At 38.5% G+C, this 27,938-nt stretch overlaps 1 protein-coding gene across 3 annotated transcripts in view; it reads left to right on the plus strand.

Annotated features, from left to right (window-relative positions):
- The first annotated feature begins 2,977 nt into the window (after positions 1 to 2,977).
- Positions 2,978 to 27,938, plus strand: part of LOC116850127 (matrix metalloproteinase-2) — a 236,249-nt gene continuing 211,288 nt past the window's right edge. The window contains exons 1-2 of one of the 3 annotated variants that reach the window (XM_032828036.1): positions 2,978 to 3,703; positions 21,163 to 22,092. In XM_032828036.1, the coding sequence (XP_032683927.1) occupies positions 21,988 to 22,092 (105 nt within the window). In that variant the 5' untranslated portion in view covers positions 2,978 to 3,703; positions 21,163 to 21,987. Of the gene's footprint in view, positions 3,704 to 12,477; positions 12,696 to 21,162; positions 22,093 to 27,938 lie in introns of those variants that run through there. The other 2 variants (XM_032828037.1, XM_032828035.1) reach the window with 2 other exon arrangements.

The following is a 27,938-nucleotide window of genomic DNA, read 5'->3' on the forward strand; positions in this document are numbered from 1 at the left end:
TACAATCGCCGCGATCTTGCGGTGAAATCAAAGATTATTTCATACCGAATTCAACTATATATAATATAGTTACATTTTAAAAACTTATTTTTAAAAAATTGAAAACTTATATATTTATCCGATTATCCTTCGTAACGACCCAATCGCGTCTCGGATATTTTCTTCGATCGTGATCTGATTCGGACAATTTCGTTTATTAGTATTTCTTTTACTTTAATCTGTATTCATCTATTAAAAATCTAGTTACCGATATTATAACTCGTGTTGATTTCATAAGATCTAATTTCATGTCATTCAACTTGAGCGTCAAATTAAGGTCGCGCACTTTTGGTTCTCGTCGACAAATAGGGGACTTTCTTTACCGACGCAACTTCGCCTAGTTCGCGCCACTTGTATTCCGCGCCACTTTCAGTGAGCGTTTGGTGTCCAACGGTCGACGGTGGGAGCAACCCAGACGATTTTGCGGCGGTTAAATAAGTAACACTCTAATTAACATTCATTTCCAAATATCCTACTTGCCATTATCCGACTATAGTAGCAATTGTGCATTGCTGTTGGCTCGCGGTTCGCGATAATCATTGATATTTCCGAGTCTCCAGAGTTCGAATTTTCACTGTCGTTTGTTGTACGTCGCGTAGTCCATTATGGCGTCGTCGTGGCCGATTAATTTCCCTAATAATTACACAGTCACTGTGCTCTCCAAGTCTGATACCTATAACACAAGAGAATAACGTGTATAAATCGTGGAATGTATTTTTTTCGGTTCAGTTAATCTATATACAGCAGATCTATCCTGCAACTTTTAACAACAGTATGTTGTTACGTTGTCGTTGCACACAACTTTTTTATCACACACTCGCGTAATGACAATGTAACGATAACAGCACCGTCATGAAAAGTCACAGGAGAATAGACCGACGTGAACGCGAGATCGAAAGATCTATCCCGATCGTCCGACTAGTATTGTCAATAGAGGGCGATGGGAGGAGCTGCCTCCTTTTAACCGAACTAAAACGCGCACGACTATCCGATAAAATCGATTCGTCGCGTCGGTAATACCGATGCTCCCTTGAGAAAGAGGGAAATGTATAGAATGTAAGGTAATCAACGTGAATGTAAGTAAATGTATTAAACGCACTCGAGATATTATATATTTTATATCACACACGTCTTTGTATAGCATTCCCAGATACCATAAATGTCAAAAATCGATTATAAGACATCTTTAAGACGTCTTTAAGACATTTTTAAGACAATACTTTATAAACTTGTCTTAAAGATGTCTTAAAGACATCTTATGACCCGATTTTGGACATTGTGCTGTCTGGGATTATGTCAGAATATCACTTGATGCTGTGTTCCTTTATATATATGTCTGAATTTGTTTTCATCTGTTTCGTATTGTACGTTAAGGCCATCAAGTAACCAGATAGAAAAATGTGTTCATTCTGAGCTCATATTGTATTCATATATCTTCAAGCATGAGGACAAGAATAGATACCGATGCGGGCTCATATGCGCCTCAGAATGTAGACATGTTATGATGTCACAAAAATATCTCATTTAATAATAATAATCAACATCATGTCAAGAATTTGCAACATCATTTGTGTGCATCTGCTACTCATGTCATGAGATCACGTAATGATCTTTAAAAAAGTATCAAATTGGAGTCATAGTATGAAGTCACATTGTGATGAAACATGATCATCACGCATTTCTATCTGGATAGCAAGGTGACGTTTAAAGACGTTATTTAATGACTTATTTAATTTTATATGAATTAATTTTTAACTCTCTCTCTCTCTCTCTTTCTCTCTCTCTCTCTCTCTCTCTCTCTCTCTCTCTCTCTTAAAGTAATTATTTTAAAATTTTAACTTTAATTTATTAAAATATCAACTTTTAAATTGAATTTTTAAATTTTTCTTATATAAATTAAAATAATTCATCAATATCAAAATTTTTTCGGACTGTTTGCAATGTAGAATACGAAAAATAAAAAATAATGCTTGCTAAATTTTTAATCGTAACGGTAATTCCGTAAGAAAATTGACCGATTGATGACATGATTGATTGATGTCACTCGGTACATTACGATGCTTAGGTCCCTTCGTATATTCAGTTGCATTGACGTTATATCAGATCGATAGTTACTAGAAAGTTTCGACGAGCTATGTCCGTTTCTAGCTGATCATGACCATTTCTAGCCTTTTATGACTGTTGATTCATTCGGCAAACGGGAATGTTAAAATAGAAGTGACATTTTGACAGCTTTCCGTGTTAATATTACGTGTTTTCCCACACAGCAGGAACGTCCCAAATATATCATAAGGATATCTTGAAGATATCGTATATCCCAAATATATCTTTAGGATATCCCTGTGATATATTTTGGACACCTCTACTGTGTGGGTTATTATATCATTTTCATGCTATTTTCTCTCAAATTATTCGTTATTTGATAAACGCCCCAGAATATTAATAAATATTCTACTCTACTATATTCGAAATAAATATTTTAAGTAAAAAAAATGTTTAAAAATATTTTTCATTTACTTCTAATATTTTTACTCTTATTCTTACTCTTTTTCTATTAACATTCTTACTCTTATTCTTACTCTTATTCTTACTCTTTTCTTACTCTTTTCTTACTCTTATTCTTACACTTTTTCTATTGATTGCGCGTTACACGTGAGCGGATAATCTTCTGGATAAAAACACATATAAGAAACGTCAATCTATCAAAATGTCATTTCTGTTTTGACATATTCCCGCTTGCCTGATGAATCAACAGTCATGAAAAACGATCAACTAGTAACGGACACGGCTAGTTGAAATTTTCCGGTGATTATCAATCTAGTGAATGGTACAGCATCAATGCGACTGAGTATACGCAACCGAATTTGCTCAGTTTTCATTTGTTTCAGACTCGTATGTTATTTATGAGGGGACTGTACCCGCGCGGCGCGCGACGTGCTCGCAGGGACTTTACCTCAGCCGCGCGGCGTACGTGAGCGCGACGACCCCTAGTCGTCCTATCGCGCGCGAACGGGCAAACAGCGTTTCGCCGTCGCGCTATGTGCGTCGCGCTTCTGCCTCGAGATCTTTTCATTGTGCGCCAGTCAGCCTCGGGAGTGCCGAATATTATTAACATCGGGCGATCGTTCTGATCGAGTACGCGTGAGCACGGCAAGCTCCTCGATCGTGACGAGCGCGTAAGTTTTGCGATCGCCGGCACCGTCGACAGCCATTTTCCCGTCCGTGCACTTCCGCGAGAGGAGCATTTCCGCGCGAGTGTCTCCGCGTAATCGTGTGTCACTACGTGTCGCTGTGTCTAATTAATGACACACGACGATTGTAACCGCGTCAACCGGGAATGCGGCACGGCGTCCACGTTGATTTCTCGCGTCGCGTCGCCGATCTGGACAGTCGACATTGCAGTTCCCGCGCTTCTTGCCGGAAGCAAATCTCGCAAAATGGTTATAACGTTCGCGAATGTCGTGTGATAAGTTATCCTTCGCGGAATCGTCAGGCTGATCGGAGGATCTCATCAGCTGTGCTGACACCACCTGGACGACATCGCATCGCGGATTCTTGACGCGACAGCCGAATTTGCGTCGCATAACCTTGATGGGACGGCCAAATCGCATCGCGGATCTTTGATGGGACAGCCGAAGGCGTCGCGACGGCGGTGCAGTGATCGGTAAGTAATTCCATCTTATGAGGAGAAAATTTCTTTCTTGAGAGAGAGAGAAAGATAGGAGATAGATAGGGATTCTTGGATCAATATGGAACAATACTATCTTACAGAAATGCCAAAAGAAATGACATTAATTTATTACGTTTGAAAATTATAGCATCTTTATTTATTGAATGGAAAATGGAAATTTTTGGAAGACGATTTGGAGATAATTTTATTTTAAAATAACAGTGAAAATTAATAAATTTGTGTTATATTTGTGGATAATAGATATTATTAAAAAGATATGAAAATTACAGCAATTTAGTTTATTTATTAGATAGAAAATGGAAATTTTTGAGAGGCGATTTGGAGAGTTTTATTTTAAAATGACAGGAAAATAATAGTATAATAATTGATAATAATTCAAGTTATATTTATGCACAATGTGTGGATTTTTCGTAAATTCAATATTACGATTTGTTATTACAAATAATGAAATTAAGTATATTTCGTAATAGTTTTTATTTATTTTTATTTATTTTAAATGGCATTAAGTATAAACTACTGAACAAATCATAATTTTAACAATAAACACAATATATATTCTTGCATCTGCAATGATAATATTTTTAGTATGATGAATTAATTTATTACAAACCTTTGTTTAACTTTGCATGTTTAGTTGAGTGAGAGAGATAGAAAAAAAAAATAAATCTGAAATATTTCCATTAACGCTGTATTGTAAAAACAACCCGTACGTAAATATGTTGCCATTTTTAAAAAATTTAACGATAACATAGTTTCGTTATTTGTTTTTTTTACCGAAGCGAGATTTCCATTTGAAATTGAACGAAACCTATAATATTTATTTCATTAGAAAAATTGCAAAATAAATTTATAAAATCATGCATCTATAGCTTTACACAGTATATTGAGTCAGTTATAGTCATAATAAATATTATAAAACAGTAATGTAGTACGACCTCCCTTTGAAAAATTCTACTCGAGGAAGTATTCATTATACATTATTGATCAAAGAATGTCAGATAGTGTATCATAAACGTAAATTGTGGAGCAATCTGGACATTTTCATCTGAGAAATTTCATCAATTTTGAATTAACGTACTTTAGCGAAATATGTTTATTAAATTATGGGTTACTCTTCCCTCTTGCTTTATAGGTCTGACTGCAATTTACAACCAGAATTTATCATTTGTGACATTTATGATATCATAATTCACGATTTATCGTTTCAATCACTAGATTGCCTTTTTTTCGCGAGTGCTACCGTGCATTTTCCGGGAAACAGATTGCATTTCGATAATTTTGCACGTTAAATGTGATCGCGATGCGATGAGACATTTCGATCATTACCGTCATGTGCATTAACGCATGTCCGGTAATCAGATAACATTACCTGTCCCATTCCCGGACATTGATATGTCACATAAATATTATATTATGCGTGCGAACAAATGGTTGTGTCACATTGTCATCGTAGATTTATCAGAATGAAATTACCATATTTGCAATCCGCTTCTCGATTTATTGAACAAGATATCATTTAATTATTTACCCATATATCTTTCTCTCTCTCTCTCTCTCTCTCTCTCTCTCTCTCTCTCTTCAATTTTTTGTTCTTTTATATACTGCTCGAGTCGGAATTTAAAATCTACCGTAAATATCGTGTTTTTAATATGATAATCTACCGTAAATATTGTGTTTTTAATATGATATTTCCTGAGCTTTAAGTCTCATCTTGAATGTCTACTCTCTGTTCCTGTCAAAGCATTGTTACATTGAACCTAAATTTAAACATTTATCGTTAATGACATTATTGAGCTGCTATCTTTGCTCTTGCAATTTCTTAATTTTTCTAAATCTCTTTAACTTCTATCGAAATTTTGTATAACAGTAAAATAAGTAGTAAACAGCTCATGGAGAAAAGGAAACTTTAGTATTTTTGTTTTTATTTCCATTTTTTTTTTATTTCTTATTTTTACCTTTATTTTTCTCTTTTATGGATAAAATACAAGAGTCAGTAATTAATTGTTAGCATCAAAGGAGGACAATAATTTGTGTAATGTTACATCTCGAAATGTTCTCCATTGTTCCTTTCAAATTTCGGCGGAATTCGCAGCATTGATGTAGAGCAAAAATTTCGACTTTCGGGCGGTTACTACTTGTACTAAAACGTGATACACGTGCGACATGCGTCAGTTGACGGCAAGTGTCGTGAATTTTATATCCGTTAATTTCCCGTTACCGCTAAAATTCATCTCGGCGCCCTCATTAATTGGCAAAAAGGCGATTGACCCCTTGGGGCAGGGACACAGAGTTCACCACCCCTCGGAACAATCAGTGACTTCCGGCGTGTCGCGCCATGCCTGTGTGTGAATCATTTTGATACTTCTGTATCAATGTTTTTATCCCGCCGCTTTATTTAATGCACTCACACCCGCGATTCTCTCGTTTCCCTCTTTTTTCTGTTTTTTTTCTCTCTTTCCCCACGACACCATTCGTCATTGTTCACGAAGGCGGCCGGCTCGCATGACCTGTTAGTTATCTCCTTCTTTCCCTTTATCGTCGTTGAACGATGCTGATGTTCCGAGGCGTTTTTACGGCTCTTTCTCTTTCGTTCTTTCAGTTTGACATTTAGCATCGTGATACTATCTCCTATCGCGGCGCGACGTCGAGATTGTATTCCGCGAATGAAGAAAGACATATTATTCATTTATTAAATCAAAGACGCTCCATGTGATTGCATATTTTTTCTCCGAAATTGAAAGTCCTGTACACAAGGGCACTAAACTAAAATATGCCGGCGTCCCCCTGACAAAAGTTTATATTTTTCTCTCTTAAACTAAAGTTAACTCAATTGCCATAGATGTGTCGTCTCTTGCACGGAAAAAAATAATTTTGCTCTTTTAGCAAAATCGTCGTTGCTACTGCATATTCGTAGCGACATCAAAAAAATTTAGTTGACGTAACTAATTTTACAAATTATTCGTTATTCGTAGAGAAGTAGTTTCGTTGCCAGAATAAAAAAAATATGTTAAGTGCATTTGTCCTAAGAATCACGTTAATTTGCTACACTGTAAAAACTGATGTGTTAAATTCAGCACATTTCATGTGTCCCAAATCATCCATTCTCATTTATGTATAAATTTAAGACAAAACAAATGTGTTAAAAAGTAACACGCATAATATGGAAAAAATTAACACAAGAATTTAACACTTGAATACCGTTAGGAATCACAGGTTGTATTAAATTGACATATTTAATATATCAGACATTGATTATATCAATTTAACATTTTTATTTTATCAAAACCGTAGATTAATACTTCTCTCAAGTGTTAAAGTAACGTTTTATTTTAGTTAATTTAACATTATACATATGCCAATTCAACACAAACTGTGATTCCTGACGATATTCAAGTATTAAATTCTTGTGTTAGTTTTTTCCATATTATGCATGTTACTTTTTACCACATTTGTTTTGTGTTAAATTTACATAAATGAGAGTGGATGATTTAGGACACATGAAATGTTAAATTTAACATATCAGTTTTTACAGTGCATTGATGCAAAATAATGTATCCTTAAGCAAATCTATTTGCTATCGGAGCAAAACTACAACTGCTTATATAAATCCATCGTGGTTCTTATAGCAAAATAATTTGTAGATTCAGCAAATTATATCCAGCAAATAGTGATTAGTATTCTTAGCAAATCTTTTTGCTGTCCATATAATAACGAAAAGATTTTGCTAGACCAGCAGAAAATTTGCTGGACCAGCAGATTATTTTTCTCCGTGTCATATTAGTCGCGGATTGAATTATAAAGAGTCTGTTTTCGAACTTTTATTTAATTTACGAACGTTTATAACATTTTTCATCTAAAATTTTTCCGAGGTGTTTGAAGTTGAAATCGGGGTCTGGTTTGGAGAAATTACGTTTTGGTAAATTAAATGTAGAGAGAAAATATTTTTGGCGCTTTTGACGACCAGCAGATTGTTTTTCTCCGTATCATATTAATCGCGGATTGAATTATAAGGAGTCTGTTTTCGAACTTTTATTTAAACGAACGTTTATAAAATTTTTCATCTAAAATTTTTCAGAGGTGTTTGAAGTTGAAATCGGGGTCTGGTTTGGAGAAATTAAACGTTTTGGTAAATTAAACGTAGAGAGAAAATACTTTTGGCGCTTTTGGCGAGGTAGATAAGAGGGGAAATGGATAAATTCGGCTTTCGCGAGAACGAGCAGTGCCGTGTCGACGTCGGTGTCGCGCCCGTAGCATCCACCAGGGCTCCACTTCCGGCGTGGAGCACCCACACGTCTTCGGCAGGATGAATCCGTCGCGACTTATCTTCCAGCTTGTATACTTTTATCTCGCGGGAAGCGGCTGGTCGTTGGCCCACACGGTGATTTAACGGCCATTCATCGCTGCGCGCGCGCGCGCGTTGTTGTACTTGTTGACGTGCTTTAAAGGCACGACGATACGCTGCGTTTCGATGCGCTCGAAAATTTCCGCCGCGTGTATATATGCGTGTATTAATTGGCCGATATCATTGGCCCGTTATCTCAGGCGACCACGAGGACGCGACGATCAGCGTAATTCGCCTTACGAACGTTTTATCATTCCGGTCTGCTCCTCTAATCGTGTTTCCCCACAGCGTCGATTTATTCTCGTGTTTCATTTTCAGATAGAATCGTGTAATAATAAAATTAAAAGCGCCAGGCCGTGGGAAGTAATTTAAACGTCGTTTGCGTTAAGCCGATGGTTGAATTCGAGCGGCTTGATTTTACGGTTTCGCAAGCAAATTAATTATTCCGGCCGCGATTAATTAAACGCTCATGTAATTTAATTGATGCATTAATTTCATGACTTCGATACAACTGTTAAATATTTGTCAGTGCGATGTAAACGAAGTATTGGTTTAGCTGGTTGGAATATTTGACAACATGATAGAAGTGCGAATGCCCCGGATTAAAAGAAGTTCCATATTGGTAGTCATGTGATTATTTCGGGACTCGGTAAGATCGGTTTTATGTTGAAGTCCACGCTATTATATCGGGATTTTCATCTCGATATAAATACACATTCGGCGATTACGCTGCTCGCAACCAAAAACATGTAAATTGCTCGCTATCGAATGTGTTCCAATTAGCATGCGATGTTAATAATCCCACCCTGTATAGCCCGCTGGACTACCGTATCGACCGCGGAAAGGGAGAAGGGGAAGGGAAAAGGACAAGATGTCCTACGAGTATCATTAAGGGGGTCAGGTGCGTCCGGCAATCGTCCGTCATTGAGTTTGCTCGCGTGAATCCTTCAAAGGACACATTCACAGACACACAGACACACGCGTGCTCGGCGGGATTAGAGGAGACGATATACGGCATTAAATTTATCCGCGGCACACGGCGGCATCTCATGCACGTGCCGCATTTCCATTCATTTGCATTCGGAATTGTTCGTTTCTCACACGCGAGCCGCTGCATGCCTCTTTCGCACGGGACGCGCATTTTTCACGCGAGCGCTACGCATCTTTCGCGTTTTAATAGTCCTCACCGTGAGGAACGACACACGGGGATATAGAAGGGAATGCGCGATGAAAAAAGGACAGCTTGATAGAACAACGAGTTGGCCGCAAAGTCCCTCGCTCGCGCGCGCGGCCTGATTTGCGTTTTTACCCTGAGCCGCATATTTTTGTTTTCCGCGAATTTCTGAATTTTTCGTTACGCCTCTCGGTCAGATCGCTCGGACTCGTGGGTGATCGTGTAATTCCCCTATTTGCATCTCCACGGTCTTAGCGTTTGGGACGAGGACGCCGTTCGTCTTGTCAATTTAACAAATCGCTCTTACCATTTTCGAGCGCGTGTCACCGATACGTATCTTCCGAGCACCCGTTCGCCAACGCATGAGAACGAGCCCCTTCTTCTCTTCCTCGTTCCGTGGATGAGTGGGTATACGCAAGGACAGGGACGAAGGGGGACTCTGGGTCGCCCAGAAAGTTGTTTTTGAAAGTTTTGTAGTTTATACATAATACATATGAATTTTTTTTTAACGCGGTTTAGAACTGCGATGACCGCACATCTGTGTTACGAGGAAATGTTGTCGGGAAAGCACTGTGAAAGAAGAAATATCTAAAAATATCTATTTATTCGAAGGGTAACCTGATATAAATTAATAACTAATGAAGCTAATATAAACTAAGTTAAACTCTTATAAATTCTTATAAATTCTTATAAATTCTTAAAACTCATACAGACTTATATAAATTTTTATTAACTGATATAAACTAAAATCTTGTTTCCTATCTTCCTTCTTCTTTTCTTTTTCACATTTATCTTTTCTGTTTAACCACCCTTAACCATTCTGCTTCTTTTTCCTCTCCTTTGAAGGAGCAAATATATATTTTCCTAAAATATATAGTTGTTTTTCACGACAGCAATTGTTTATTCTACTTAAACAAAAGCATTTAGATTTACGTGAACGTGCTGTTAGTGCTCATCGAATAAATATTTCGCATTTTCAAGATATCTTATTTCTCAGTGCAAAGAAGCTTGATTAATTTATCTTCTTTTTTTTTATTTGTTGTTGAAGGCACGAATTATGTGCTACATTATTGAAGTAACATAAAGTCCTTACAAAGTTCTTATATTATTAAACGTTGAAAAGGAAAATAGAATGGTATAATTAATATATTCCGAACGGTAGAACAGTTATAAATAAGTTAAGCGCGCAGAGAAGAGAATCTTAAAGCGCGATCAACTTCGAGGCGCGAATCCGCGAGCGCGAAATGAAAAGCAGCGAATAAGTCTGCCCCATTACGGCCGCGCTGCATTTCGTCTCGCTACTCTTTAAATTACACGGGCATCCCGAAGTTTCCCAAAGGGAAACGCGCGCGCCCGGGCGAAATTACTTTCGCAGTGACTGGAATACGGAAACTTCGGGATTCGGTCATACGTTTTCGTCCGTCGCGGCGTGCGGTAAGGCTTGAAGGCAAGACGCGACCCGAAGAATGAGCGGGAAATTCTTGGCGAAGCGCCACACAGGCTTACACGCGACTTCCCTGATTCGCGTGCTTTTATTTGAATTCAATTAGTTTTAATAGCGCGTTAGCTCCCAACCTAGATTCCGCGCGCGATGACCAAGGAAGCCGCAGATGTCTTCCGAAGCCGCCGATGCACGCTGAAGATTGCGCAAAGTAAACGGGCGCGTCTTTGACATCGCGCGTACAAAGTGCTTCAATTTATTGTCGGTAATTGTTGATGGTCTGTTCTTTTCAGCTGTACTGCTGCGATAAGTTTAAAGTGAGACAACACGGAACAAAAGATCTGTTGCATATGAACAACTAAACATAATTTGCTGTATTAGCCACTTTTTCTTTGCAGCAGCCAATTTCCTTGTTATGATAACAAGAAAATCTGTTCCTGCAACAAAAAGATAGCTAAAGCAGTAAGTTATATTTAGTTGTCCATCTGTAGTAAATTTGCTACATTAGCTTTTTTTGCTGATTTCTTGTTACAAGAAAGCACATTTTCTTGTTACAAATAGCAAGAAAATAGGTTCCAGCAAGAAAAAAGTAGCTAACACAGCGAATTATATTTAACTGTCCATTATTTCATGTCATATATTTAGCTGTAGCAAATTAGTTTGCTGCTGCAGCAAATTATTTTTTTGAAAATATACTCATCTCAGTCTAACTTATTACACCAGTGCAGCTGAAAACAGACCTACGGGGCTCTATTGCACGTGTTACGCGTCTCAGAGACACCACACAGTCCTGAATAATCCGAATTTCAGAGATGGTACGCGCGCGACGTTGACACAACTGCCACTCTTTTTAGCTTATCCTCCCAGTAGATTCCATTAAAAAGTAAATAGGTGAGTCCGGGACATCCCGCATATAAATTAACTGTATAATTTTAACCTCCCGAGGCCTGGCATACTTTTGTAGGGATAGTGGGCGATGAAAACGTTGCTTTTTACAACCTTCATGTCTTGGCGTTCCCTGCATTAAATATCTTTATTAAACGTTGCCGGGAGGGCATGTTTATTATCCCAGTAATTATTTAAGAAATTCTCTCGAGGTTTTCTCGGAAAAATTGCGATAATGTGGAAACGATATTACGACGATAGATAGAGGTGTAGAAGTCCCGGATAGATTTTCATCATTGTCACAACGTGAGATAATCGGAGAAAAAGACAATTTAAAATCCTGAAGCGAGCACCATTCCAAATTGTTAGTCATCTTTTTCCTAATAATCAATTTTAGCTCCTCTCAATTCTTAATCCTTCCTCCCTGCACTTAGAGCAAATATGCCATATGGGTTACATACAATACAACGAGATACAAATTCGAGACACATTACGTGATTATTGCGCGAGCGTTGCGCGTTTCGCGCAAAAAAGGCTCATTACTAGTCGCGCTCATCGAAAATCGAAGTTGGCCGCACTGCCGGCTTTGCACGTGTGTCGTATGTAGTCATATGTTCGGTCCAGCAGCTTTCACGGAGCAAGACACAGATAGATAGAAAGCGAGAGAAAGAGAGAAAAAGAGGGAAAGAGACACAGAGTAAAAGAGAAGAGAAGGAAAAAGAGAGAAAGACGCAGATACCGTCTCAACTCCTTCGGGAGGGTCTCTCCCTTCCTTTCTCTCTCTTTCGTTGGGATCGGGAACGGGACAAGGACGGCTTGCGTAGGTGGGGAAAGGGGGCAGTAGGGGGGACCACAGAGTGTGGGCCTTCGAAGGAGACGCGGGCGTCAGTCGCGCTGCACGCGGCGCACTGTTCGCATGTGGGTGTTTCTCGTGTCGCCAGCGGTGCAAAAAGTGCGTATTCGCGAGCCTTATCGGCGATAATCCTCCTCCTCGGATTAACGATCTCGCCGAGAAACAGGAAATGACGCCGGCGACAGCGCGGAGATGATAGCGCGAACCGCATCGATTGCAGCATCGTACGTCTTTCCTTCAGCTTTGCTCGCCGAATGTCGCTTGTCGACTGTAAGCGATTATTGCATATCGGTGCATGGGGGTCACGGGTGTCGTTCGCTTTCGCGAAGTAATATTGATCGTTCTCGCGTCGACAGGAAGTCGATTCTTCGATGTTGCGCGTGCCCCGGCAAAAACTTCAATATTTGCGAATAGATTTTATTTAAAACATTAAAAATTGTGATACGTTTATCGTAGAATTCTATTTCTGTTAATTATAACAATGCATTTTTGCGCATTGTTCTTTGACTCTTCACGAACGTCTCAAGAACATTTTTTAATGGCCATAAACAATTATAGAGAAAGTTCAGCATCGCAAAATTGAACGAGCATTATTCTCGATGAAAGGGATGACGTCGCCGTTGTATCGATTAGGATGGATGACGATTACAAGGATGCTATAAAAGAAATCGCATACATAGTGTAGCGTGTATATGTGTGTGTATGTGTGCGCGCGCACGTCCACGTAAATGTGTGAGAGAGCAGATGAACGGACGGAAATGTGCCGACTTTTTGTGCGCGACGGCGATATATGCGAACGGAAATACGATGTTCAAATTTTTGGGATCAAACTTTTTACGAAGAAGCACGAGAGAGCGCAAATCGTGCCGTCATGTTTTTGCGTGACGTCGCTGACCGGAAAAAAGTTTCACTTTCGCTAGATTAAAGTGGTGTGTCAACAGAAAAGTTCGGTTTCCATCAAACTTCGGAAACGCAATTTTCGAACGTGGAATAGATATCCTTTCTCTCCCTCTCTCTCTCTCTCTCTGTCTCGCTGTCTCTCTTTCTCTCTCTCTTTCTCTCTCTCTATTTTTCTCTGTAAGTTTGTACACGCGGCGGATGGAAATTTTTGTGTTACACAAATTGAAAATAGTAACAGCAGAGTAACGCGTATTGGATTGTGTACATGAGTGCTCTTTTCTCTCTCGCCTCTCTGCCTCTTTTTCTCTCTTCCTCAGAAATACTTGTAGTCTGGTTAAGGTAAAAGTACCAATTCCCGGACACGCATCTGATATCAGACATTTATTATTTTGGTCTCTAAGGGGGTGCTGAACTCGAATAATATCGAAAGCGCAGTGATGATTGTTACTAACATAATCGTGCTTCCTTCTTCTTTATTTCTTGTATATACAGAACTTACGTAAATAAGAAAAATTAACCAAAAAAAAAAAATAGAAATATTTTTTTGCGCGGTGAACACTAATAATACACATTTATTTATGCTAATATAAAATATTCTTCAAATAAGAAAATGTATATTTTCCTAAAACCTTAAAAACTTTTCTCTCTCGCTTCTCTGCCTCTTTTTTTCTCTTCCTCAAAAATACTTATAGTCTGATTAAAATAAAAGTACCAATTCCTGGACACGCATCTGATATCAGACATTTATTATTTTGGTCTCTAAGAGGATGCTGAACTCGAACAATATCGAAAGCGCAGTGATGATTGTTACTAACACAATCGTGCTACCTTCTTCTTTATTCTTTGTACATACAGAACTTACATAAATAAGAAAAATTAACCATAAAAAAAGAAATATTTATTTGCGTAACACTAATAACACACATTTATTTATGCTAATATAAAATATTCTTCAAATAAGAAAATATATATTTTCCTAAAACCTTAAAAACTTTTCATGAAAGCAATTGTTTATTTCATTTAAATAAAAGGATCAAAATTATTGAGTAAATATGTACCCATCGCGGATAAATAGCTCTTATCTTTTAGATATTTATCTCTCAGATCGTATATCTTATGTGGACAGTTTAAATGTTCGTACCTGAGAAGACCAAAACAATAAGAACGTCCAGGCACGCGTTCGGGCCTTAGTACTTTAATCTGAACTATGCTGGAGATTTAATTTAAACGCGATAAATGTCGAGAGGTATTTAATGCGCGCACGCTCGCGCTTGTTTGAACAAAAACGGCACGTCTCTCTCTTTCTTTTTATCAAATAAGGTCGCGTCATAACGGTGTAACGGATATCGTCGATAGAATCGGCTCGATATAGCGCGTCTCGGGGGTCCGAGTCATCGGTGGTACCGATTTAGACTTGGCGATTAGCATATCGGTGGAATTATTTGCGTTACCGCGCGCCGGAAAACCCCCTGAGTGCCGCCGTCAGGTTGATTCATGCCGCGAGGTGCGCGATATATTTCATGGTCTAGGTTCGAGAAGCGAACGAGTGCAACTTTAATGCAGGCAGATAGATAGCCCGGTTAGGAGGTTCGCAATCTATAGCGCGGTATACCGCTGCGCTCTGAGAATCTCACTCCGCGCGCAGCACGCCCTCCCGCTTTTCTCGACTCGCTCCTGTGAGAGTTTACGGATGTAAATATTTAAAATTAATTTCAATTTGTCGTCAAGAGGTCGCTTTACCATCGGCCGTGTTCCGCGGCGCGCACGGCTTCGCGGGGAGATATATTTTTAAACGGGCATGTGTAAAGGATGAGAGGATGAGAGGACAATGCGTCGATGAGAGAGGGAGAAGGAGGCCTTCGCGATTGAGAAAATATCCGCACGAGTGGGCAGCTGCTCCTCCGCGACCGCCTTCCTTCTCTTCTTTTCTTACTACTCTCTCTTTCTCTTCGCCGGGCGAGCAAATTAGTAGCGCGGTCCGAATACACTGCAAAAAATTATTCTTGCACTTGTAACTAAAATATTTCGCACATACGATGTTTTTTTGGTTGTATCAAGAAGGACATATTAACGAGAAAGCGAAACACGCAAGCGATAAATTGAATTTTTTGATTGCAATTATCAAACATTTGAATTTCAATTTTGATTAAATTTTGCTCCGGTGTGCCAAGCTGTCGTTTCGACAACAAAATCCTTTTTTCAATGCAGTACGTTTTAATTGTTTGGATGAGAAAGTGAGAGATGTGAGTAAATCGAGAAAAGCGCGTCGCGAGAGCCAATTGGGTCTGCAAAATACGTGCTAAAAAAATGATTTTTGTATTTAAAACTAGAATATTCGGTATATGCCATTTAGTTGGCTTTACTATATTTTTTACTTGTATCAAGTAGAATGTATTACGAGAAAATATAGAATGTATGTAACGAGAAAACAAAACGCACAAGTAGCAATTTAATTTTTTGTTAAAATTACCGAACATTTGGTCGATTCCATTTTGATTAAAGTGAAATTTTAGTCATTAAATTTTTTTTGGTTTGGTGTTTTCATCTCGACAACATCCATTTTTCAGTGCAGGAGAAACCCGCGATATTACATAAATTTTCCGATTTGCAGCTTTTTGAACGCGCTTACTGACTTTTAAGTACACGCTGGCAGGACATTTTGTTAGGACATGCGCGACGCGATGTTTTCCACGTACGCGTTATGTTGCTCCTCGGCTTTTCGAACAAGTGAGACATGTAAACGCGCAGACTAATGAAATCCCCCGACCGCGAAAATTCGTTTAAGGTTTCCGTGAACGAACCCTTCTTGGTCGAGTGGTGCTCGCTGTTTGAAAATTCCATTATTTGCGACCCGATGCGTAGTACAACGTGCGAGAGATCTCGAGTGTTCGTCGGCGAATGTGCATTATACACGTCGTCATGCAACGTCGTCTGTATACTTTGCTCGGTGACCCGCTATTTTTTTTATCGCGCGCAGTTGTTGTTAAATAACCGGTCCCGGTTATCCGTTTCCACTTAGGTAAAGTGCGATATGCGTTTCACGCTAAACAACGTCATTTCCTCTGATGTCGTTTCCTTGCAGTTAGTTTCATTTGTTCTTTCCAGCTCAGTGATTACGTCAATGATATTACATCCTTCGAGTGCGGTTTTGGTCTTTAATTGATTCTTGGCAGCGAAAAGTGGGCGCGATATGTTATATATATATATATATATAATTATTACATATTTGTATAATATATAATATGATTATACTTAACATAACATGCGTATAACGTAGTTATATATGCATGTTATTGCTACCATCTCCATGTTAGAGCGACGAAAAAATATGGTTGGGACCAGAAATAACTGCACGGAGAAAAATAATTTTGCTCTTTTAGCAAAATCGTCGTTGCTACTGCATATTCGTAGTGACATCAAAAAAATTTAGTTGATGTAATTTTACAAATTATTCGTTATCAGAGTAGAAGTAGTTTCGTTGTCAGGATAGAAAGAATTTGCCGAGTGTAATTGTCCTAAGAATCACGTTAATTTGCTATTAATACAAAATAATATATCCTTAACAAATCTATTTGCTATCGGAGCAAAACTGCAACTGCTTATATAAATCCATCATGATTCTTATAGCAAAATAATTTGTAGATTCAGCAAATTATATCCAGCAGATAGTGATTAGTACTGTTAGCAAATCTTTTTGCTGTCGATATAATAATGAAAAGATTTTGCTAGAATAGCAGAAAATTTTCTGGGTCAGCAAATTATTTTTCTCCGTGTGTAAATTTAGTTAAACCTCAATCGTCTTTTTCTCTCGGTATGGTACTTTTACTTCGAACCAAGAATCTCAAGTTTAAAGGGAAATCAGGAACGAACAATCCTTCGAGCTTCCTTCTTGGCGAGCGGATAAGATATTTTTTGTTTCCGGAAAATACTTGTTCTCTCATGCTAGGTCCAGAAGTTCCTTTTTGCGACCGCGTACTTACACGATGATTTGTTGCGCCGACGCAACGTCGCAGTACTAAAAATATGGGTCTCGTCGATCGAGGCAGGCTACTCGGACAAAAGTGAGCCGATGTATCTGCAGGGTCTTCGACCCAGTCTCTCCTTAGCTGCCGTCTTTTTATCTGTTGTGTGTTTACCGCGGAAAAAGACTCGTCAGAGGGACTCGCGCGCGTCAATGCCCCGATAGTGAGGTTGCGCAGTCAGCTGCATTGCATTCTACCTGCCGTTTTCTTTGCCGCTATGCATGTGTAAATCCAACACACACACACACACACACATTCACTCACTCACTCACTCACTCACTCACACCTCTAACTTGTTTGAGAATCACAAGTTATCTAAGTTATCTAGGTTTTTAGCATTCTAACCAGGATGGTATCACTGTCAGGCTGTTACCTGTTCTTGTCGTCAAAGTTCGGCACTTTATGACTAAAAACACACTTTTGAAAATTTAAACCCAGTTTGTCAGTTCAAAAAACCGATAATTCGTTTTTGTCTTCAACGCACGATTCATTAAAGAACATCCTTTCATGATAAAGTGTAAGAAATTGGCAGAAATTTGTAACAGTGTAATTAGCGTGCATTTTCTCTTAAAGTGAATCAGTGAATAGTTGCTGATATCAGTTATAAGTAGAGCACTAAGCAGTTTCAGTGCTGTACTTATATCTGTAAACCAGTGTATATTTATTGCTTTCAATGATGTTTCACTGATTCACTTTAACCTTCCAATCGTCGCATGGGGTCTTTAAGAGAATATTATATCCAAAATCGTCTTTTCTTATATTTTACATGAACCCAGAAACCTAATTAAACAAAGGAAATATTTAAGTTCTCAACATAAAAGATATAAAATAATTTTTTATATTGGCATCTCTCAAGATCCCATGCGTCGACTCGATGTTCGAAAAGTAGCGCGACGACTGTAGAATTAAGAGAGTTGGAAAAAGTATTTTGTTGTCGAAACGAAAATTTGATACACAGGTTTGACCGAAATTTGGTTAAAATGGAAGCGACCAAATAAATATTCGGCAATATTGCCGTGTCCAGGAAAAAAGTGGTTTAGTCAGAAATGTAGTTAACCACTTTTTTCCACGGCAGAATAGCAACCAAAAGATTTAATTGTCGCTTGTGTGTTTTGTCATCTCACTAATGCATCCTACTTGACACAAATAAAAAGCATGGAAATGCCAACCACCAGACATTTTGGCTTTCCAAATACAAGAATAATATTGTCAGTGTGACTCGATGATGTCTGTCAATGACTATGAGTCGTATCCCAGGAAGATCTTTAAGAATTGAAGGAAGCTGCGGCCATGCAATCATCCAAGGTTAACTGTCCGCAGGACTCGTTCGTTCGTTCTGTCGGGAAACACATTGTTTCACGAGTACGGGAAAAATTGCTGTTAGAGACGCGAGAAAATACGAAACGGACATCTCGCTAGAGGAATGCCGGCTATCGAAACACGCCGGAACGAGGTCAGCCCATTCGCGTTGGCACGCTCCCGGCGATAACGATCCTCGTTCTTTTGGGCCGCGCGTGTGATCTCCTTCCGGTTTCCGGTCGCTCGATCGGCTCCTTATCTCGTCCTCGTTCCCGCCGACGAAAAGCCTCGCTTTTCCGACGACGCGTTCCGTTTTTCCGTCCGACTGATCGTTACGTTTTCATGTCCTTCATAATGATTCGTGCGAGTCTTCGCGATTTAGCACGTCGACGCTCTGTTTGTCACTCAAAGCGAACGTTTTATCGTGCGACTGGAGAACACGCGAGATTGTGGTATTTATCCGCGACAGACATCACGATTCAGGCTTCGGCTCGTGTTGTGATCTTCACCCGGAAAAAATATTATCTCATCCTCGGCGAAATCCTCTTGTATGTAGTCTCACGGGTGGGGAGATCTTCCTAAAACCAAAAAATATATCCCAGAACAAGGAACTCTCGTAAGTTGCAAGATGCTGTTTCCTGTAATCCCATATTCTAAGAAAAATCTTTTACGGATGAGTATTCGGAAATTGCTACTTTTACTTTAATAATACGCGAGCGGATTCTCGTGAATTATTAAGGTAGCAATTTCCGAATGATATCTATAGCATGAGAAGTCTTCCGGAATATTGGACACAAACCTGTTTACACCTCACACGATAGTCCTCCGAATATGCGTCATCTTATACACGCGCATCTTATACACGGTGATTCATTCAAAACCGCACGGTGGCGGCTAAACTCCAGCTCTGTTTCCCCCTCTTCCACTTCTTATATTTCTCAAAGGTGACGAGAATTCCCGGCTCTTCAGGACCATTAAGCCCGCCAGTCGTTTATCGTGCACCGAATACAAAAGAGCACTGTTTCGCGCGAGAGTCGAACGGGGTTCTTCTGAAACCGTACTTGGAACCAAAGGGCATGATGAAGTTGCATACTTTTTGTTCCCGTCCTCTATAACCCCGGATGGTTCCTGTAAAGGATGGATGTCGAGATTCGTGGCAGACATTTCCCGTCTCCCTCTCGTCGCGTAATAATGAAACCGCATTTGCGGTAATTTGTACGATTCATCGTTTCGTGATTGGCTCGTTTCTTCCCCATTCAATTAGGCAACTATCTTACGTGTGATTAGACGAGAGGGGCTCTCTTACTTAAATCTCCGATGTAAGTTTCTTCTACACTGAGAGAAAAATGTACGATATTTGGAACTATAATGGCATAGTAAAAAGATTATAGTTAGAAATATAATTTTTATAATAAATGTTACAGTAATATTTGTAATATTTACAATATAAGCATAGTATAACTGACCCGTGTAAAATTTTTACCAAGAATTATAATTATTTGAAATAAAAAATATAGTAAGGTAGCAAATATTGAATGGTAAGAGAAATTAACTATTTTATATAGTCAATACAATTGGAATATTTGGCAAATATAGGTACATGTAACTATATTCCCAAAAGGTGCTTATAAATAGAGTAATAAGATAGTGACTATAAATCTGTGTTCATTCTATTATATCTTCATGTTTAGATGAACTATAAATACATATTTGAGGCCAAAACGAACTATAAAATATAGTAAGATTATAGTTATTCCAACTATTTTTTTCTCTCAGTGTAGTAAGATCGATTAGATCTTATTCCGCGTAGCTACATCTATCTGAATAGATTTATAAATTAAGGTTCAATCGGTGTTGGTATACTGAGAGAAAAATATTTGGTATTTGCAACTATAATCATATAAAGAAATAATTATTATAAATTATGGTCAAGACAACCATTTTTTAGTCATTAGTACTATAATTTTAATGATAATAACTTTATATGCATGTTACTATTATCTTCGTGTCGGAACAACCAGAAAATATAGTTGGTACCAAATTGGGCCCAATTGACTAAAAAATGGTTGTCTTGACCATAATTTATAGTAATTATTTCTCTATATGATTATAGTTACAAATACGAAACATTTTTCTCTCAGTGTAGAAGCGGATATTAGTGAGAAAGTGCAGTTAAAAAATTTTCAATTAATCTTTATTCCAAAAGATATAATCCACCTTTATAATATAAATAAATTACCTTTATAATATAAATAAATTAAACTGAAATTCATCAATATAACTTATAACTCATCACAAGAATGATATAATTCGTAAATAATAAAAATATAACAAAAAAACAGAGGAAAGAAATTAGACAACTATCTTAGTCTATTAGATCTCATCTTTCCAATGACGGGTTACGTCAAAACGTAAGAAAGCGATTCCGCGTGTCTCGTGTATTAACAACAGGATATTCAACTGTTAATTATTCTTTCCTTTTCTTTCTTCTCTAATCAACACTTTTCACACGTCAGGTCGGCGGATGGACGTGCCAGCCGCTGGAAAGCCCGAATCCGGAGGAAAGTACGAAGAAGCCGGTAATAATCGTCGTCATCGTCGTCATCGCCGCGGGCGGCGCAGGAGAGCCGAGTTGACGGACGTAGGGCGATTCGCGCGAAGAAAGAGGGAAAGGAAGAAGAGGAGCAAATAACGAGAGGCAACCGCGTGCTCTTAACCATTGTCGTGATACGCGTCGTTGTCGTGGAAGACGGAAGACGAGGCAGGAGTGGAAGAAGGAAAAACACAGCTCGGAGAAGCACTGGTGGAAGGAGGAGAGAGCGGTATCGTACGGTGTTGGCTTCCATCAGGAAAACCCTCAGTTGGTCGCTCAAGACACGGTGCAGAGGACGCGTGTCCGGTCACGTGCGCGTGTCTCCCTAACGTCGGTGAGTGATTCGCCGGGTGTCGTAGTAATCGGCAGTCTCATTCATCGGCGACACGCGGTGGACACTGCCTCGCGAGCACCTCGAGGAAAGACGTCGGTCGACCGGTCGATCCCGAACTTGGTGATATTTCGTGTCTCGCGAGAACAGATAGCGGGATTATTCGGTCGCGAATAGACCGAGAAATTGGCCGTCGAGATATTTCCACTGCGGCTACCTCGGTTCCGATCGTGTCGAGCAGGTTTCGAAGTTTGAGACCTTCGAGGCGGTAGCCGGTTTCCTCCGCCTCAACGCTGTCAAAGCCGCGCGCGTTCGCGAAACTTCTTCACCTTCGTGAAGAATCGTCCTTGTCGTCGTCGCCGGGACGATCTGTCGCGAGTGATAGTGCCGCAGCAGTGTTTCTCGGGGAAGTTAAGGATGCACCCCTACGAGAAGATGATGCGCCACATCGCAGTCGCCGTCCTTCTCTCCTTATTTACCAGCGGAACGCCGGTATCGTCGATCTACGCGGACGACCAAATGGTGAGTGATTGATATTTTCTTATCTGTGTCTCTATCGGTCAAATCTTGTCCGAGTCGAGGGAGATAAAGCGAATACTCTCTCATTGCCGTTTGCGAAGAAACGCACAGTCAAATGGTTCATCCAGAAAACGAGAACAAAATTAAATCTTGGTATCAGTCGGTCGAATTGCTTTTCTCAGCAAGATTCCAAGTTTTCATTGATTTTGTGTATTTTTATTTATTTCATTTTTTTATTGATTTTATTTATTCCTTGATTTTATTTTGGAAAAAATAATATTCTGTAGGATGTTACATTTATCACTTTACTTTTGAGAAATTTTCTTTCCGCCAGAGAAGTTATGAAGAAAAAAATAATTTTTAGAGTTTTCACAAAATCAATTTTAACTTGTTATTTATACCTTAATTTCAACTTACATTTATTTTAATAATAAATTTTAATAAGTCTAAATTTTTTATTTAAAATTTAAGAAATTTCAAATTTAAATTTTAAGGAATTTTAACTTGTATTTATTTTAATTTCAACTTATTTTTCCGTGATTTTAATGTATTACGTGTTCTTGTTTTTTATCTCGCTCTTGAAGAAGATTCGTTGTTCTTTTCGGAACTATAATTGAGTACTCCTCTGCTCTCCTCTTTCTCTAAGTAACAAAGTGTTATTGTGCCGCTGGATATTTGGATATCGTGGGTCTCCGCGTGGTCTTGAACCAAGTTATGACCTTACCACACATGTGGAGATTACGGTCGCCTTGGTCCTGAAGTAATTTAAACAGAGCTTCCTCGCGCATATAGTTAATCGGTTATTGTTCACGTCAAACTGGAGGAATTATATTTTGCCCGAAAATACTGTGCATTTTCTTGCGGACGTATATTATTCGTGCCTGTATCCAAGTCGAAATTTAGAATCTACTGTCACAAATGTCACAAGTGTCATCTCAAAGCAGCAACGAATAACCATTTGTGGTACCAAAGAAGGATGCAAAAAATGAGCTGCACATTTATACCTCGAAATACAATGGCTCTTTGTGTTCTTGAATGGAATTTGAGGTTAACGTGAAACCAAAATTTCGGCTTGGATATCGACATCGTTTTAAATTCATATTATTTGATGATAATATATTATGCAGCGTGCGCGTGGCGTCAAAGAATTCTCTAGTAACAATTTATGAGGAAGTATTTATCACTTGTAAAGAATATTAATTTCCGGAGCACATTATTGATTGTGTGTCAGTTTGATTGAAGTACATGGAAAAAAAGGTTTGGTTGAATTAACCAAATAACTGGTCGAATGTGAATGCGAACGATCCAGAAATTCCGATTGAAGTAACTCGAATTCTGTTTAAGTCAATCAAAAATCTTGTTAACTTAAACAGACTTCGGGTTACTTTAATTGGAATTTCTGGATCGTTCATATTCGACCAGATATTTGGTTAATTCAACCAAACCTTTTTTTCTGTGTAGAGTTTCAACATTTATCATTCAGTCAGTTATATTAATATCAATCAGTTATATTAATATCAATCTAACATTCACAATTTGAAAGAAATGATACTTTTGATATTTGGTTCCCAGAATTTCGAAAGTTTCATTTACCCATGACTGTTCTTTGCGAGTCGCATCGAGTATTTCATGCACATATCACGGCGTTACGGTTCGCGAGTGCGACGCGGGATCAGCCGCTCGTTTTTTTGGGAGAAGTGGGCAATAATGTAGCTCGTGTTTTAGCGACGAAGAATAATGAAGCCGCGGATATTGAAGTTCACCAGAAGCACAGGCGTAACGACGATTTTCTGAAGCGAATTTCGGCAATATCGCGAGCGAGGTTTACGTCGAAATCGCTGGGGGATACGATATTACTGTTCAATCACGCGATATCGAGCAGATGCCGTATATTAGAGAGATCGAATGTTAAGATGCAATATCAAGGCAAAGCCGGGAGCAAAGCTATTACGTCGTCGTACACGTAATATCGGAGAATCGGCTATATTTATTGAGTAATTGCTTTTTGGGAAAGATAGAGGAGGAAGGGAATATTAAAAGATTGTACTATATAAATTGCTGCGTGCAGGATCGTAAATACGGATTTAAAATTTACAATCGATTCTCTTTCTGTGAGAGTTTTACGAGAGACACTGTTATTCGTGGCAATTTTTCGATTATTAAAAATTCAATATTCAATATTGTCGGCTCTATTAAGCTTCGCCTCGAATTAAATTTTCGTTAAAGCGAAATGCGTTCGAACGTGCCTGGCGTATTTTAAGCTAGAACGCACGTCCGAGTTTTCGATCGCTCGCGTGGAATAATAATTCGATTTACGAAAAATAAACATTTGCTTTCCCGGCTGTAAATCACTCGGCTGAAGCAAGATGAAACGTACATAAAAATATGTGCTGCGTCCAAGTAAGTATTACTTGCTTCCAGTACTTGATAAGCCACACGGAAAAAAAGATCTGCTACACATGGAAAACTATCATAATTTGCTGTATTAACTTTTTCTTTGCTGCAGGAGCCAATTTCCTTGCTACGATAACAAAAAATCTGCTCTTGCAACAAAAAAAGTAGCTAAAGCAGTAAATTATGTTTAATTGTCCATCTGTAACAAATTCGCTACGTTAGCCATTTTTCTTCTTGTAGGAGCAGACTTTCCTTAGTTATCATAGCAAAAATATAAGTTATTGCTGCAAAGAAAAAGTAGCTAACACAGCGAATTATATTTAACTGTCCATATATACATTGTAAAAATTGATGTGTTAAATTTAACATATTTCATGTGTCCCAAATCATCCATTCTCATTTATGTATAAATTTAAGACAAAACAAATGTGTTAAAAAGTAACACGCATAATATGGAAAAAATTAACACAAAAATTTAACACTTGAATACCGTTAGGAATCACAGGTTGTGTTAAATTAACATATTTAATATGTCAGACATAGATTATCAATTTAATATTTTCATTTCATCACAACCATAGATTAATACTTCTGTCAAATGTTAAAGTAACGTTTTATTTTAGTTAATTTAACATAATATATATTTCAATTTAACACAAACTGTGACTCTTGACGGTATTCAAGTGTTAAATTCTTGTGTTAATTTTTTACATATTATACGTATTACTTTTTACCACTTTTGTTTTGTGTTAAATTTATACATATAAATGAGAGTGCATGATTTGGGACACATAAAATGTTAAATTTAACACATCACACAGAAAAAAAAGATTTGCTAATATATGGATAACTAAAAATTATTAACTGCAGGAGCAAATTTTCTTGCTTTCATAGTAAAAATTATTTAGTTGTGATAGCTAAAAGATTTGTTAATATATATATTAGCAAATCTTTTAGCTGTCACAACTAAATAAAACTTTTACTATGAAAGCAAGAAAATTTGCTCTTGCAGTTAATATTTTTAGTTGTCCATATATTAACAAGTCTTTTTTTTTTCCGTGAAGTTTTTACAGCGTAGCAAATTAGTTTGCTGCTGCAGCAAATTATTTTTTCCGTGCACACGTTCGGGTCGGACGTCCGCCTGGAATAGTTAGTCCTCCGCAAAAGAAAGGACAGCCACACATCCCCTTTAACCCTCCTTATCCGCTGCCACATCGATCACATTAATTCGTAAGACTACGTGCACGCAACGGGACTTCGTTTCGTTGTGTGCGCGTGTCCTATGTGTGTGTGTGCCCGTACCCGTATTAATAAGACACTTAATATTGGGTATAAGCTCATAAAGCCGACTAACGTTACGCGCTTCTGTGTGGGATACCCCACGATAGCGTCTCTGGAACTCCCTACGGGCTTTGCGGTTCTGCCGGGGACAGTCTCCTAGTTTTCGTCGTACCAGGGCGATCCATTGCCTCAATATATTAAGAGAATTGCTCTCTACCAACTTCTCGCAAAAGCGAACATTTCAATTTGAACTTGATTGAAGGGCGCTCGCTGAGAAATCGACCTCGGTCGCAAAATCTGCGAGAATATTTCGCGACTGTGCGCGGAAGAAAGCTTGATTGAATGCGTTGAAAAAAGGATTTGATTGATGAAACCAAAATTACGTTAAAATAGGGTCAACCAAATGTTTGATAATTATACAATCAACAAATTTAATCGTCGCTGTTTTGTCTTACTTTTTCAATAATATATTTATTCAGTCACTAAGCAAGGCAAAATAGCGGCAATGAAATTTTTTGGTCGTAATTACCAAACATTTGATTGATCTCATTTCAACTAAATTTTAATTTCATTAATCAAGTCTTTTGTCCAGTGTAGGTACATTTTTAGTGAAATATGAACGATTCAGAAATTCCGATCGAAATTACCGGAATTCCGTTAATTTAGGCAGAAACCTCGATAATTTAGTCTGAATTCTGACAACTACTATTGGAATCGTTTATACTTCACCAGATAATGATTAATCCAAACAATCTTCTTTTACGTGTACACGGAAAAAACAATTCCGTTGATGCATTTTCGGTTGTTCAGAAATCAAACGAAAATTCGGCTGTAGGAACAGAAAAATTGTTTTATGAAGTTTCTGTATAGTCAATTGTTCTCAGTTGCCTAAACCGAGTTCTAATATCGCTGAATGTTCAGACAAACATTTTCGGTTGCGACAACAAAAATATTAAGTTTTCATAACAGAGATATCGCTTCTGATCACCTAATTTTCAGTTGATTCCTGTTCGGTTGCACGAACTGAGATTTATTTTGCGTATAAGAATCCGAAGATCCCGACTGCGCGAGAGTGTGATTTCTCGTGCCTGTCTGGTGACTTGTTAGTGACTTGTTCAAGAGTACATAATAAGAGTTTAAGAGAGAATAATAAGGGAATGTTTACAATCGATTATTATTTAGCGCGGCGAAAGGGCGAACGTCGGCGACGCACAAGTGGGACTTCCCGTCGGGAAATTGGCCGGTTCGGAATTAATGTCCGCCGTGTGTACACCGCGTTCCGCGACATTAACTTTTCCCGTTCATTTCATGCACAACTTTACGGCCTTAATGACTCTTAGGGGATCGAGCGTATACTCCGCGCCATGTAACAAATGTATTTCTTTGTTTTCCTTCTTTCGGTTCTCTTTTCTTCGTGCTGTCCACGACTTCCCCCGTCGTTGTCCAGCCTCCCTCATTTGTCCGTGAGTAAATATTCGCGGATCTGTTAACTCGTCGAGTCTCGTCGCACGTGTAACCGCACACACTCGTCCGTTAATTATCGAATGTTGTCCAGCCTGAACGCCGAGCGAATTGTTGAATTTTTCATCGCGTCGGCCCGGGTCGAGGCAGTTTAATACGTCAGCTCCAAAGTGAAATAGCAGATGGAGAACTTAGTACGTCACGACGCGTTAACGTAGACAGGTCCGCAAAAAGGGACGCGGAATTAATCGCGCTCCGTGAGGCACCAGCATATTCTGAAGTTTTAATACACCCAGAAAAAAGGTTTGATTGGATTAACCAGTTCCTGGTGAAATATGAGCGAAAATTCCGGCTAATGTTACCAGAATTCTATTCGAGTTCGCCAGAACTCTCGTTGAACAGAATTCTAATAATTTCAACAGGGAGAGAGAATATCATAGTTCTACTTCACATAAATTCTTCTCGATTTTATCATGTTTGTCCAACAGACTGTCAGTAAGGTCTATCTTGCTAAGGAAGATCGTAAATTTCGTTAGAAATGCAGCAGATTTCGCTGGAAACATAGCAAGTGTTTTAATAACGCATTTCAGTTCTTTCAATATAAATAGAACATATTCGAGTTACGTTTAATTCGAATATTTCAATTAAGTTCGCTTTACATCAAATTGCTTCTCTGTTGCGCGAATTTCATTTTCTTCCCTGGTGATCTCCAC

This window comes from Odontomachus brunneus, unplaced genomic scaffold (genome assembly GCF_010583005.1).
Source record: "Odontomachus brunneus isolate Ranch 3 - 2012 unplaced genomic scaffold, Obru_v1 Obru_scaffold_134, whole genome shotgun sequence".
NCBI classification, from domain to species: domain Eukaryota; kingdom Metazoa; phylum Arthropoda; class Insecta; order Hymenoptera; family Formicidae; genus Odontomachus; species Odontomachus brunneus.